Genomic DNA, 14,566 nt, shown 5'->3' on the forward strand with positions numbered 1-14,566 from the left:
ACTTTAATAAGTAAATCCCTTAAAGCAAGGTGTATAACTAAAATTTAGCAAGATTTTTTTTACTTTTCTTATTTTAGTTATTAAGACTGTTTTTCTTTAATTAACCCTCTTATTAAAGTTTTTTTATTTTATTATTTAATTTATTTTTATTTTCTTATCCCAGCAAGCGACTTTTCTCCTTGTTTTAGCAAGTAAATCTCTGTCCCTTAAGCAATCCTTAAAGCCAGGCATTTAAGCAAGGCCTCACTTCAGTGAGCAACACACTCCTTATTAGCTTATGTCTCTCTTAAACAAAGCCTCCTAATCCTTACTTTAGTAAGCAACATAACTTGTCCCCTTTGTTAAATAAGCTCTCTCCTTACTTTTACTAAAAATAAAAGAACTTAGAGTAATCTAGAAACAGGATTACGCTAATATTATTAATAAAAAAAATAAGAAATAGGAAAGAAATAAAGAAGGCTGTGTAAAATATTGCTAAAAGTAATATAATTATTATAATTACTTTCTAATATATTAAATATATAATAATAATAGTAATAACTATAACTGCCCGTGAACACGGGTAGTAAATAGCAAGATAAATTTAAATAACCTAAAGGTAGGAAGAAAGCTTTTAATTATATTAAATAGGCTAGTTAAAAATCCTAAAATCTATAACTTTTTTTTAAAAGGGACGCGTGTTTTAAACCTTAAAGCATTTTTTATTATCCACATAATAAATAAATTATTTAGGTATAAGAAATACCTATATAATTTTAATTTTAATAGGGATTTTAAAGCAAAAAAAGTGCTAATTAACCTAATTATATAAATTTATATATACAGGAAGTACTAGTTCCCTGTATATTATAAATAAATAGTTTTATATAATAAAAACTTAGTATTTACTAAAGCATAAAAATTAAAAAACATAGTTTTACTAGGTATATTAAACTTAAATTTTATATTTAGCTTTATTACTAGGCTAAAATTACACCTTGTTAAGATTACTAAAGCAAATAGTACTTAATTATTATTTTTAATTATTATTATAAGTTACTATATCCTGGATATTTTTATTTATATTATTCCCCTAAAAAAAGGCCTAGTAACATGGGTAATAAAAAAAATAAATTAAAATAAGTTTATTTAGGCGGCGGGAGGAAGCTATTTATATTTATTATTTTTTAATAATTTTGCTACCCACGGCTTTTATTAAACAGTAAACTAAAATTTAGTAAATTTATAATTAAAAACACACCTTTTATTAATACTTAAGGGCCTTAACATAGCAGGGATAAGGGCCTATTAACTTTAAGTTATAATAAACTAAAACCTCCCGGTAATAAAAACTAGGAAAATAAAAAAGTATTAAAAATTAAGATTAATTATTAAAGGTGCCCTAATATTACGCATAAATAAGGATTTAAAGTTAGAATTAATTAACTAGTCCAAGCTAACTATAACAAAGTTAAAGAATAATACTAATATAAAGGACTTTAATAACTTTAATAAGGAAAAGGACTTTAACAAGAACTTTAATAAATTTAATAATATTTTTTTTAACCTAGATGCTAATAAAAATAACTTTAAAAATATTAATAAAGTAACTTAATTAAAGACTAGTAGCTTGCGTACTAATAGTCTACCTAAGGCTGCTTAAAAGGTAAAAGCACCAGGCCGTTTAAACTATTTTTAAAAAAAAAAAAGGTTATTAATAGCTTAAATAAAGCTGCGCAGGGTAGCTAATTTAAAAAAAAAGATACCAGGCAAACCTGTTCCCCTTGCTATAAAAAAAATACAGGCTAAAGCTTTTTTAACTAGTAACTAAGTTAAAGCTACCATAGTTAGTAATAAAAATAAGCCTGTTAGCCCTTGGTTATTTACTAATAATTAAAAATTATTAAACCTTATTACCCCTTAAGATAACCCTGTTGCCCCTTTGTTTACTAACAAGTAAAAAAAAACTATTAACATGTTATTTACTAGTAGTTAAAAATTATTAAATCCTTTTGCCCTTTAAGCGCCTATATTAAATTTTTTTACCCTGTAAAACAAAGTTATTAGCCCTTAAGTACCTATATTAAATTTTTTTACCCTGTAAGATAAAGCTATTAGCCCTTTATATAAGCTAGCTAGCATGCTTGGTTTAGGCTTGTAATAAAGCCAAAGTTTCCGCCTATAATAACTAAAACCAGGCTTTATAATTTTTAGTAGACCATAATTATCCGTGCAAAATTAGCCTATAAAATAATAAAAAAATGTACTAATCCCTTCTACTATCCTAATAATAATAGTATTAATAATTTAAAAAAAAAAGTAAAGGCTTAACAAAGCGCTAAATTTTATTTTTACTAAATTTAATAAGCTAACTCCCACTGCAAGCAAAAAACTAGTTAATAAACTAGTAGTTTTTTAGGTATCCCTTAAAACCTTAGGAACTACAGCCGCTCTTATTATAAATCTAGACCCCACTACTAGTAGGCTACTAAAGCTAACTAAAAACCCTGCTGGCCCTGTAATATTAGCAAAGGTAAATACTTTTACTTAACACCTTTAAGAAAGTGTGAATACTAGTTCTACTTTTAATAAATATTTTATTAGTAATAAAACCTTTACTATTTATTTAATTTTATTATTCTTACTCTAGTAAATATTACTTGGAACCCTATTATCCTTGGCCCGTACTTTAGCCAGTAACCTTAATTTATTATTAATTAGCTATAATATAGTATTAAACATATTAAAAAAAAATACCCTGTTATTTATAAGACCATGCAAGTTTTTTTAAAAGTATAAATACAAGCTTTACTAAAGGCCCAAAGATATATTACTATTAATATAGCTTATTAAATAAAAAATTAGGTCCTAGAGGTTTTTATAAATACACTATATTTAATATTAAAAAGGTTAAAACAAGATTAAACTTAATACCAAGCCTTTACTTCTTATTTATTACCTTTTTTATTAAGTAAATTACCACCTTTTAATTAGAATATTTTTTTTATTTTTACTTTTATAGCTCTTGAAGCTTTTTTTATTTTAATTACTTTAATATTACTAGGTTAACTAAACTTAAAAAGCTCTTGCGTTTATTTTATTTTTATAATAGCTATTTTTTTTAAACTTAAAAAGCTCTCGCGTTTTTTTTATTTTTATAGTATTTGCTTAAGCCACTAAGCTATTTCTTTTTTATTAATAAACAAGGGCGTCCGCCTTTTTATAAGGGGGACTTATTAAGGTTAGCCACCCTAATAGTATTTAATACTGCCATTGGGCACCGCCCTAACCCCTTTCCTTCATTAAGAACATAGTTAGCCTTCAGAGAACCATCAATGAATTAATGAATCCTCTTTCGAAGCATCTCCCGATGACACTGCGCGTGGTGGCTATAATTACTAAGGCTGTTTAGTATACACCCCGCGCCCTTATAATAATAGCTAGAACTACCTAGCGCTAAACTAAAATTATTTATTATATAGCTAGTAGTAAAACTATAGCTAGTAGTAAAATTATAGCTAGCAGTGTTAGTTTATAAACTTTTAAAATAAAAACTAAGAATTAGGTAATTTCTTAAACCATTGCTTATAAAACTAAAATAATTTAGTAAATTATTTACAGGCTTATACTATTAATATAAATACTTTACTAGGTGTTAACCAGCAAAACCAGCAAAACTAGTAAAATTTTAATTAAAATACTTTTTACTAAAATATTAACCTATAATATAATTAAAACGCGTACTTTAGTAACTTTGCTTACCCTGCCCCTCTAAAAATTAATCCCTTTATATATTATAGTATATAAAATATCCCTGCCCTTAATTATTATTAAAGCCCTGTAATATTTAGCAAGTAAAATAATTATAAAGCCTTAAAATTAAACTTTAAACCTAATATTAGTACTAGTTTTATAAATACCTATTATTAATAGTTTAAGATAGTTACTTGCCAAGGTTATTAAGTAGGTTTTTTATTAAATAATACCTTGCATAAACACCTAAAAACTTTTTTTAAATACTATTATTTTACTAAAAGCATGTTAAATAAAAAAATTAATATTTTACATGTTATACTAACTATTAATCTAGCTATAGCGTAAATTATTAAATTTAATTAAAAACCTTGTAATACCTTTTTGCTATAAACCTACTATAGTACTATAGTTTTAACTAGTTTAAATATTATTACTTATTATATAAAGGTTATTTTTAATACTAAATATTCCTAGTTTATTAATAACAAGACTTTTTTATAAAATATCCCAAGAGTTAAAATCATCCCCGCCAAGTAGAAAATTTATATAAATAGTTTTTATACTAAAACACCTTTAAATACTTGCGCTAAATTTAATATATATCTTCCTAGCTTAGTATTTAGTAATTTATTTATAAAGTTCTTTATTACTACTTTCTTAATTCCTAACACTAGTGTTAATTTCTTACTAGGCATAAAAACCTTAGCAGGTAAAAATATTATGTTATTTAATAATTATTTAATAGTATTTATAAGATCTTGCAAAGGCCTAAAAATTCTTATAGCTTATTAAGTTTTACTTAAGGGTAAGTAATTACTAAGCACTTTTATATTTATTTTTTATACTATACTTATTTTAGCATATTCTAAAGTTCGCGTTTTAATTTAAATTAAAGAAAAGTTACTACCCAAGCGTAATATACTATTTAAACTATTAAATAATAAACCTTTACTATATGCGCACCTTATTAATTATAAATTCTTATTTATTAAGGCCTTAAATAAAATATTAAAACTAATTTTCCTTGCTTGCTACTAGTAGTTAAAAACTTTTTTAAATATTTTATATACTTCTATATATTAAATCTTAAAAAATACCTAAAATTTTACTTAGTTAATAAATTTTCCCCTTTTAAGAATGGCTACCGGCCGGAAAAAAACCTAACCTTTATTAAGTTTTATTAAAGAGCCAACCTTAATATTAGTAAATTAAATAATTAAGGTTATTAGTAATATATAAAGCAATCTCACAAAAAAGTTATAAAGTTATACTTATAAAAAAAAAACCCTATAAAATATATTATTCCTACTTTATTTATATCCGCGCTGCATATATTATTAAACAAAATTAAATACTTATAGCTTTTTAAGTTACTTAACTAGTAAAAAGTGCTTTTAAAACACGCGAGACTATTACCTAATAAAGTTATAATTTACTACCAGGATTCTAAGGAACTTTCACGTTATTAAGTACTTATAAAAAAATTTAATATATAGGTAAACCCCAAAGGCATAAATATAGGTATAATAAATTTATTAAAAAGCTATTAAATACCTATTCTTATATATAAAGGTTAGTAATATTACTTACCTAAAGCTTATATATATTAAGTTTTTTTTATTAACTAAAAAGTTATTAATGCTATATTTAATTTATTATTATAATTAGGGAAACTAAAATAATATATTAAACATACTTTAATAAAATTTCTTGTTTTTATAATATAGCGGACTGTAGTTAACTAAAATAGCCTAAAAAAATAAAAAAAACATGTTATTATTAACCTTTAAGTAGTAAATTAAAAAGCCAAACCTAATATTTATTTAATTTCTTTATAATTTAAAATAGTTAGCCTTGTTTAAAAATACACGCATATTTCTATTATTAACATAGCTAAATTTTTTTATTAATAACTAGTTAAACAGGAGCATAAAAATTATTTAGTAATAGTTTTTTATTAAGGCCAAAAAATATTTTATATAACTATTATAGGATTTATTAACTTGGTCCCCTACCTTTAGTAATAAATAAATTTATTATTAGCTAAATACCAAGAATTTTACCGTGTATATATTAATAATATTATAGTTATATTTTAATTTTTTAAAAAATATTTTTAATATTTTTTGCTTATTTTTTAAAGACTTAAGTATATAAATATAAAACTAAAGCCTTTAAAAAAATTTTTAGGATTTTTATTAATATAACTTTTTAAATAGCAAGTTAACGCGCTTGGCCTTATAATACTAGTAAAAAAAATTAAAGCTATTCTAGCCCTAAAGTTTTCTTATACTTTTTACTACTTAAAATATTATATAGGCCTAACTAGCTGGTTTAGGCACGCAATTTTAAAATACACCAAGCAAATTAATCCCCTATAACTAAGAAAAATAAATCTTTTTAAGCCTGTATTAAAAAAAGGCCAACTTTATAAGGACTACGCCTTTTATATACTACTAAATATTCCTATTTTTAAAAAACTTTATATTTTTAAAAATATTTAAAATAAGTTCCAAAAACTATAGTTTCTTTACTATTTTAACCTAAAAGTTATACTTTATATAAACTTAAACGCCTTTAAGCTAGGCCATAGCTTTATAATATATTATATTAACCCTGCTTTTTATTATAATAATTTAAAGGTTCCCTTTTTACAAACTCGCGTGAAGCTAGTGCTTTTTTTTTTTATATTTTAATTAAAGCTAAGCTTTTTTACTAGTTAATAAAACTAGAAGTTTCCTACCTGGTTTAAATAATTAAAAAAGTTTATTACCTTATAAAAGTAGTAAAACATGTGATAGTTTATATTAATTATACCTTTATTATTAATATATTTAAGCAAACTTTGCTAAATACTATAACTATTAAAAATTTAAACTTATGCCTGGTTTAAGCTAGCATGTTTATTTAATAATTTAAGCTAAACCTTTTTTATAAGCCAGGCAAAGCTAATATTATTTTAAACATGCTTTTTTAATTACCTTGCAAAACTCCTGCACTAAAAAGTTTTATAAATTTAAATAATTTGCTTGCTGCTTTGCCGGCCAAAGCAAGTACTAATAATAACTATATACTATTTTTTTTATTTATTTTAAAGAGCTTCTGGCAACGCCTAAAAAATAAGTATAAAAATAATTTTTATATTTTAGCAATTCTTAAAGCTATAAAAAATAACTAAACTAATGCCCTGCCATATTTGCTAAATAAAAATAGCATACTTTATATAAAATATTAAAAAATAGTAAATATTAATAACACGCCTACCCTACTTATAAAACCATGGCTATACATTCTTTAGTTACTTTTTATAAAGGTATTTTATATAATTTATAACAAGCGTGAATATTAAGGCCTAGATTTTTATTAGCAGGCTTTTTATAAAATTATGCTATATAAAGGTTAAATACTTTTTTAAAACTATATTACTTACTATTTATCCTATTTTAAGAATATTATTAAGTACTATAAACCTTTTAATTTTTTATAACCTATAGGAATAGCAGCCATGTTATTTAATATAATTACTATAAATTTTATTATAGGACTACCCTACTACTAATTTATACCTAATAAACATGCTAAAGCTATTCCTACACCTAAAAAAAATACTATTTATTTTAATATTTTACTTATTATAGTAAATAAGTTTACCAAGCACCTTGGCCTCCTTTTAAAATGTTTTATATAAATAACTTAAAAATAAGGTTTTACCTTTATAAAATATTACTAAGCTTATAACTAGGGTATTCCAAGGTGCTTTATCTTTAACTAAGATTTAAAGTTCTTGTCCTTCTTTTAGTAAAAAATATTTACTAAACTTACCCTTAATATAATATGGCACTACGCCACCGCAGCTTACCTATAAATAAATAGTTTTTTTAAAAAAATAATATAAAAAGTAAAAGTAATAATTTATTATATAGTAACCTAAGGCTTTTTATAACTAGTAATTTTACTAGCTATAATTTTTATAGTAAATTTTACCTACTTATAAATTATAAACTCTATATTATACAAGCTCTTATTTAATATTAACCTATATTTACCCTAAAATATCTTGCAAAAAGTTTTCTAGTAAAATTAGGACTTTTTTACGTGCTTTAATATTAAAAAAGTATTAAACTTTATTACTATTTATATAAAGGTTGCCTATAATTAAAAATATAAGCTTATTAAGTTTATTATTAGCTAGCTTATTTATTTATATTTATATTATAAATATACTTTGCTAGTACCTACTTATTTTTTACCTAAGTTTACTAAATAATTTACTAGTTTTTTTAAAGTTAAAAAATATATTAGGCGCATGGTATACCGCCTAAAAGGTTTACCACCTAATTAAAAAATATATTTTATAATATTTATAATGCAGCTTAAACCTGCTTTATTTAAAAAAAATTTATAAAATTATTACTATCCCGCTCTGCCTATAGTTATTAAAAATATTAATTTTAATAACTTTTATAAAGTTAAAAAATTACTTAATTATTATATTTATAAATACGGCTATTTATAAACTTCTTATATTAAATACCTTATATGCTATTTTAAATATTTCGCTAACTATAATAAGTGGGTATAAACTAATAACATAAATTATAAAAACCTTATTACTAAATATAACTTTAAGCATGCTAAGTAAATTTATACGCAGAACAAGACTTTGCAGTAAAATTTCATGTTCTTCCTACCTTTTCTATTTCTATTTCACGCTTTTCCTATCTACTCCTATGCATCGTGGTCTACAAGGACATAAACTTCTTTGTTTCCCGGCACTATTAACATGACGGTTTTCTGCCGGTATTATGTAAGCTAGGCGGTAGAGGAACATCCTTAGCTAGCTCGATCGTCGAGATCCTAGGAATATCATCATCTTTCACTTCAGAAAAACCTCTGCCTTCACACGGCCTCCATCGTATCCCTTAGCCGTCAGGAACCCCTATCTATCAACATGGATGCCCAGCGACCAAGTCAAGGACTTACCATATGCGGAGCCGCAGTTTTGGGCCGGACAGAATCTGAGCTGGTCCATAATGGCTCGCGTTGACAACCAGACATACAGCTTGATGGGCATCACGAATCCCGGGGACAAGATCCGTCCTGCCGTCGTCCGCACAGCCGAGTATACTGCCACTCACTCAGTTTTTAAGCTTGCTGCCGGTCCAGTGGATTTTACGTTAGACTTCTTCTCTCCGATATCCCCGTCCAACTACTTACGGCAGTCTCTTCCGTTCAGTAAGGTTATTTGCTTCAAGTTAAAGCAACACAACTAATCCAGATGCAGGCTATTTGACGGTCAATGTCTCCGGGGCCGATGCGAACAATGTTCAGATATATACGAGTATTGATGGAAGATGGACCGGCGAAGCGCAGAACACTGTCTGCGATTTTCGTCGAGAAGGAGACACCCTAGCCTATGCTCTTAAAATCAAGGATGCGATTCGCTATGCAGAGAACAGTGACATGGCTACTTGGGGAGAAGCAGTTCTCTCGTCTGTTCAGACTCCCAAGTCCAAGCTCTCCTTTTCCTCGGCTCGGCGCGGAGACGTGCACTCTCAATTCGTAAACAATGGCAAGCTAGCCACGAGCGACGAGCCCTGGGTTCCTGGCGGGGTTGTTGCGCTCTCTCATGACCTTGGAATTGTTAGTAGCGAGGAATCAGTAAGTTTTGCAGTTGGCTACGTGAGAAAAGAGGCTATCAACTACCTCGGAAAGCCGTACACAGGGTACTATAGGGCCCGTTACCCCGACACATACAAAGCGCTATCTCACTTTTTCGAGGACTACCCAGCTGCGGTAGTTGAATCAAAGGTTGTCGACGTTGAGATGGCCGCTCAGGCAACTCTAGCAGGGGGTAGCAAGTACGCCGATATTGTCACGCTTTCGGCCCGTCAGGCTTGGGGTGGGATTGACCTTACCATTGCTGACGACTCACTCGATACAAACGACGTACTGGCCTTTGTCAAGGAGCTGTCTAGCAATGGTAATATTAACACTGTTGACGTTATCATGCCTGCATTTCCAATCTATTACGTTATGGACCCGGACTATATCCGCCTCCTGCTGGAACCGATGATGCGTTATCTTGCGGCTGGACGTTGGCAGCTGCCATATACCATCCACGACATGGGCACGCACTATCCAAATGCCATTGGACATGATGACCAGAAAGCGGAGCCAATGCCTATTGAGGAGTGCGGGAATTTAATGGTCCTTGTTTTGGCATACTTAAGGGCAACGGGAGACGAAGCATGGGTCGCCCAATACATCGACATTCTGAAGAAGTATGCAGACTACTTGGTTGAGAACAGCATCGACATCGAGTTGCAGCTGTCCTCCAATGATGCCGCCGGTCCTCTCGCCAACGAAACAAACCTCGCGATAAAGGCAGCGGTCGGGCTCAAGGCATTTGGTGAACTAAGCGGGTTCCGCGAGTATTCGAGGATAGGCGAAGAACGTGCGAACCTCTTCTTCAACCAAGGGCTTGGGACGGATGAGGCAAAGACTCACTTCGTCCTGCAATATCCCAATAAGCCTACCTCCTGGAAAACTCCATACAACCTATACCCAGATGTATTGTTTAAACTGGAAACGTTTCCCCAGGAAGCATACCAGATGGGAAATACGTTCTTCAAAAGCGTCCGGGGAGAGTATGGCGTTCCGCTGGATAGCCGACAGGACTGGGCCAAGTCTGACTGGAACATGTGGCTGGCAGGCACCTTTGCCAATACAACCACTCGCTTTGAGTTTATCGACGATCTCTGGGCGTTTGTGTCCAATGGTAAGCACAACTGGCCGTTCTCCGATCGCTATATCGCCACATCAGCACAGGGGCATGAGCCTGGAGTTCCTGTTTTGTGCCGCGCGCGACCGACCGTTGGTGGCCATTTCGCTTTGATGGCATTACAGGGACCTAAATCTCTTCAAGTTGCAATTGAAGGCAAGCTTGAGGAGGCATTGGGCAAGACGTCTGGCGAGACCTCTGAAGTGAGAGAAGATTTGTAGACATCGACCGTCGCCAGGCTCGACGTGAAATGTAATTTCTCAAAGCTGTATTTCGCTGCACATTAGTTAGAGTGTCTTGGACATATTGGTTTTTACAAACAAATGCTTTTGTCGATAGCTGTAGATGTTGAAGAAAGGTTCCAGGTTGTAGACCCCTGGGGCTTACATAATCGCAGCAGCTCCTTCCAGACTTCCAAACCGCTGGCCGCTTTTTTGCTGTTGCTCCTCTCTACCAGCTGACTTTCGTCTCAATCGCCCTTCCTTCTTTTCTTCGTCGCTCTTCATCTTCTTCAGTCCTCTTATCCCTCATTATACCGACCTTTTGCCCATATCCTCCCCATGGCTTCTGTAAGTCCGCCTCCTCTGTTGTTGTCGCCCCCGAGCACCCCCAACCCCGTAGGTGGGAGCTTAGCTGTTCAACGTCATTCTCCCACCTTGAGATGCCCACGCGTCGGACAGCTCGAGCGCGCGCCAATACTGCTCCAACACACTATGAACCCCTATGCTAATCTATTCCGCCTGTCGCTGTAGCCCCGCCCCCCTCACAACTTCGCTCCGCAAGGCTATCCCCTCCCCAACGGTGCTTCTGGTCCGGTTCCTGGAGCCGCCCCTCTACTCCCCAACAACGGACGAATTATCCAAAATGGCCCAGTAAGAGTGCTGTGTATTGCAGATGTGCGAGGTACGTTGCTGCGGAAAATACCTCCGATGCCCATTGGGGAGGAATCAAGATGGACTGGGCTAACCAGAGCGTTTGTTTTTTGCTTTTTCCGCCCACAGGAAACCTGAAGTCTCTGAATGAGCTGGCCAGGCAGGCTCGCGCAGATTACATTATCCACACCGGTGACTTCGGCTTTTACGATGACACTTCGCTGGACCGCATTGCAGACAAGTGAGTACAGTGGACCTGACTTCCGGGCTTTCATTTGTTGAATTGATTGGATCCTAACACTCTGTGAATTTCTTCAGGACTCTCAAGCATGTTGCTCAGTACTCTCCTTTGCTGCCAGAGGGCGTGAAACGCGCGATCGCTCAGACACCTCCCCAGCAGTCAATTAAATCGCGGTTTACACCAGACCAGCTACCCCTTTCAGAGCTCTCCATGCTGCTGGACAAGCGGCTGACCCTCGACGTTCCCGTATACACTGTCTGGGGTGCTTGCGAGGATGTAAGGGTACTGGAGAAGTTCCGTTCCGGTGAATACAAGGTTGATAAGCTACACATCATCGATGAGGCCAACTCACGGTTGCTGGACATTGGCGGAGTTAAGCTCCGTCTGCTCGGACTGGGTGGTGCGGTGGTGATGCACAAGCTGTTTGACAATGGAGAGGGCAAGACAACTATTGCGGGCGGCCAGGGAACGATGTGGACAACCCTGCTCCAGATGGGTGAGCTGATCGACACTGCTAATCGTGTTTACGACCCGTCGGAGACTCGTCTCTTTGTTACTCACGCCTCACCCGCTCGCGAGGGCATGTTGAACCAGCTTTCCGTGACCCTCAAGGCCGATTTCTCCATCTCAGCCGGACTTCACTTCCGTTACGGCTCGTCCTACAATGAGTTCTCTGTTAACCCCTCGCTCGACCACTACCGGGGCAAGCTGGCCGCCTCCAAGGCCTCTTTCAATGATGTGTGGGAAACCGTCCGAGGTGAGGTCGAGTCCGCCATTTCTCAGAACGACGCTCAGAAGACTCTCTTGGAAAACGCACTCAATGTTGTTGACAAGATGCCATCCGTGGCCAGTGGTGGGAACCCCTTCGGTGGGCCTACCAACCCTGGCACTGGCCAGGTAGACGAGAGTGCTTTCAAGAACATGTGGAATTTCAACCTGGCGGATGCTGCTTTCGGATTCTTGGTTCTCGAGGTTGAGTCTGGACGTATTGGCACGGAAATGCGCGCTCAGGGATTTAACTTTGCTCACCGGACCGGCAAGCCTCCAGTCTCTGGAGCTCCTCAGCCTGCTCAGATGGCGAGCGCTCCCGTCAACGTTCCCTCGCCCGTCAATGCCGCCCGACCCAACGTTGCCACTCCTCAGTTTGGTCAAGCTCAGGCTATCCCCACCCGAGCAGCGCCTGCTCAGCAGCCCGCACCGGGCAAAGGTCCCGCCGCTGCCGCCCGCACTTCTCCTGCTCCCGTCATCCCCAAATCCGTGACACCACAGCCCTCGACAACCCCAGCCGTCTCTCAGTCCGTTGAATCAACCGAATCTTCTGCTACTCTTGAGGCCAACGGCTCCACACATGGCGACAAGCAAGGGGAGTCTCCGGCTCCTAAGCCAGAGCGGAAACAGAGCAACGCCCTTTTCATTTCTAACGTCGATAGTGAGCAAGCCGCACGTGATCTCTTCGGTGAGGAGGATAAGGCTAAGCTGGTGAAGGTGGAGAAATGGGGCAAGTTTAACCACGTTGCCACGTTTGGAAGCGTTGAGGATGCCAAAGCAGCCCTCGATCACCTTCCCATCGAAAACAAGAAATCTAGCCCTCCTGGTCAACGCAAGCCCAACGTCAAGTTCTTCGAGGACCGTGGCGGTCACCGGGGGAACGCCGGCACATGGCAGAGCAGCAGCCGAGGAGGCAGCACCACATCACAACGCGGGGGGTACCAGAGTGGCGGTGCTAGCGATAGCGAGACTGGACGTGGACGAGGATTCGGCGGGCGAGGGGGCGGCCGTGGCCGCGGTGATCGTGGACGCGGAGGACGAGGTGGTCGCGGCGGATTCAGCAAGGGTCCCTCGGATTCATCCGCCCCATCAACGTCCACACCGATCGGTGACAAGCCAGCCGCGTCTGGCGACGCCTAAGGGCATGATTTTGACCTATTAGCCTGCTATTTTTGCCTCTCTAGTTCCTTGTATTCCCTCTTCGCTTCAGTGTCATCTACACCTTTTCTTCGGCCGCTTTGGTTTTTCTTACCTTTATCCGGCCCATGTTGTCATGTGGTATAACCGATCTTCACGGTTGCAGTAGCTTAATTTCACTCCTGTGTAATAAAACTATTTACTCATGCCTGATCTCGGTCTGCCCTGCTCTCCACAACCCCTTGATGATCCTCTGCTTCGTGCCCCGGCTTCCCCCATTAGACAGAAGCGTTCATCCTTATCTTGCGTCGCCTTAGCCATCAGCACTTACCCCGGGAGTCCTTCCTGCCGAACGACCTCATCCTCCCGGCCAACCGAAATAGAATTAAAGATTTCGATAATTGCATGATAAATTAATTTCCAATGACGACCAATGACAAACCGGGAGTGTATATACTTACTCCGTGGCTTACATTGGCGGGTTTGATCATGTATATCTTCAGGAGTTGAGAATTGCTCGAAGCATATATATAAAGCGAAGAATACACATGCTGTGCGCGCATAATGGGCAAAGAGATCAAGTCAAGTGAAAAAGGAAGTATGTTATCAAAGGTACCATAACTTGAGCGAGTACAAAAGCAGCCGTAAGACTATGTCAAAATGCACATGCACCATCCTCAAAAACCACGGGAAGGGATGGGTTTGAGTATAAACGATCGCGAGCGCCTGATGCCCTATTTTTCCAATATGTATTTCTCCTGTGCATTTTCGCCGAGGGAACTCCAGTAGTAAGGTGATGGACGATGTTTTCCTTCCCCAGCAAGGCATCAAATCGAGGTGGGGTATAGACTAGACCACTTTTTGCGTGTCAGATTCACCGCCCAGTCACCTAGAATCAAGAAAGCTTAACGAAAGAAAGAAAAAGAGCAGGGAAAAAAGTATCCATAAATCATTAATTGCACCGAATTCAAGTCGCAATTGTGGTTGTGCGTCCCAAGTAAAACGAAACAGCTAGAATCCCGCATCGTA

General features: G+C 35.3%; 2 protein-coding genes across 2 annotated transcripts; both read left to right on the top strand.

Moving 5' to 3' along the window:
* Window positions 1-8,768: 8,768 nt before the first annotated feature.
* Window positions 8,769-10,740, top strand: DSM5745_07318 (putative glutaminase; the record flags this gene model as incomplete). The annotated part of the gene is made up of 2 exons (XM_026749334.1): window positions 8,769-8,970; window positions 9,020-10,740. 2 exons carry the CDS (start codon window positions 8,769-8,771, stop codon window positions 10,738-10,740), a joined length of 1,923 nt encoding a protein of 640 aa, XP_026602424.1.
* Window positions 10,741-11,079: 339 nt separating this feature from the next.
* DSM5745_07319 (uncharacterized protein) lies at window positions 11,080-13,540 on the top strand (the record flags this gene model as incomplete). Its single annotated transcript, XM_026749335.1, has 4 exons — window positions 11,080-11,088; window positions 11,272-11,422; window positions 11,521-11,632; window positions 11,710-13,540. 4 exons carry the CDS (start codon window positions 11,080-11,082, stop codon window positions 13,538-13,540), a joined length of 2,103 nt encoding a protein of 700 aa, XP_026602425.1.
* Between the last annotated feature and the right edge of the window lie 1,026 nt (window positions 13,541-14,566).

Source organism: Aspergillus mulundensis, assembly GCF_003369625.1.
Source record: "Aspergillus mulundensis strain DSM 5745 chromosome Unknown scaffold_7, whole genome shotgun sequence".
Lineage (NCBI taxonomy): Eukaryota > Fungi > Ascomycota > Eurotiomycetes > Eurotiales > Aspergillaceae > Aspergillus > Aspergillus mulundensis.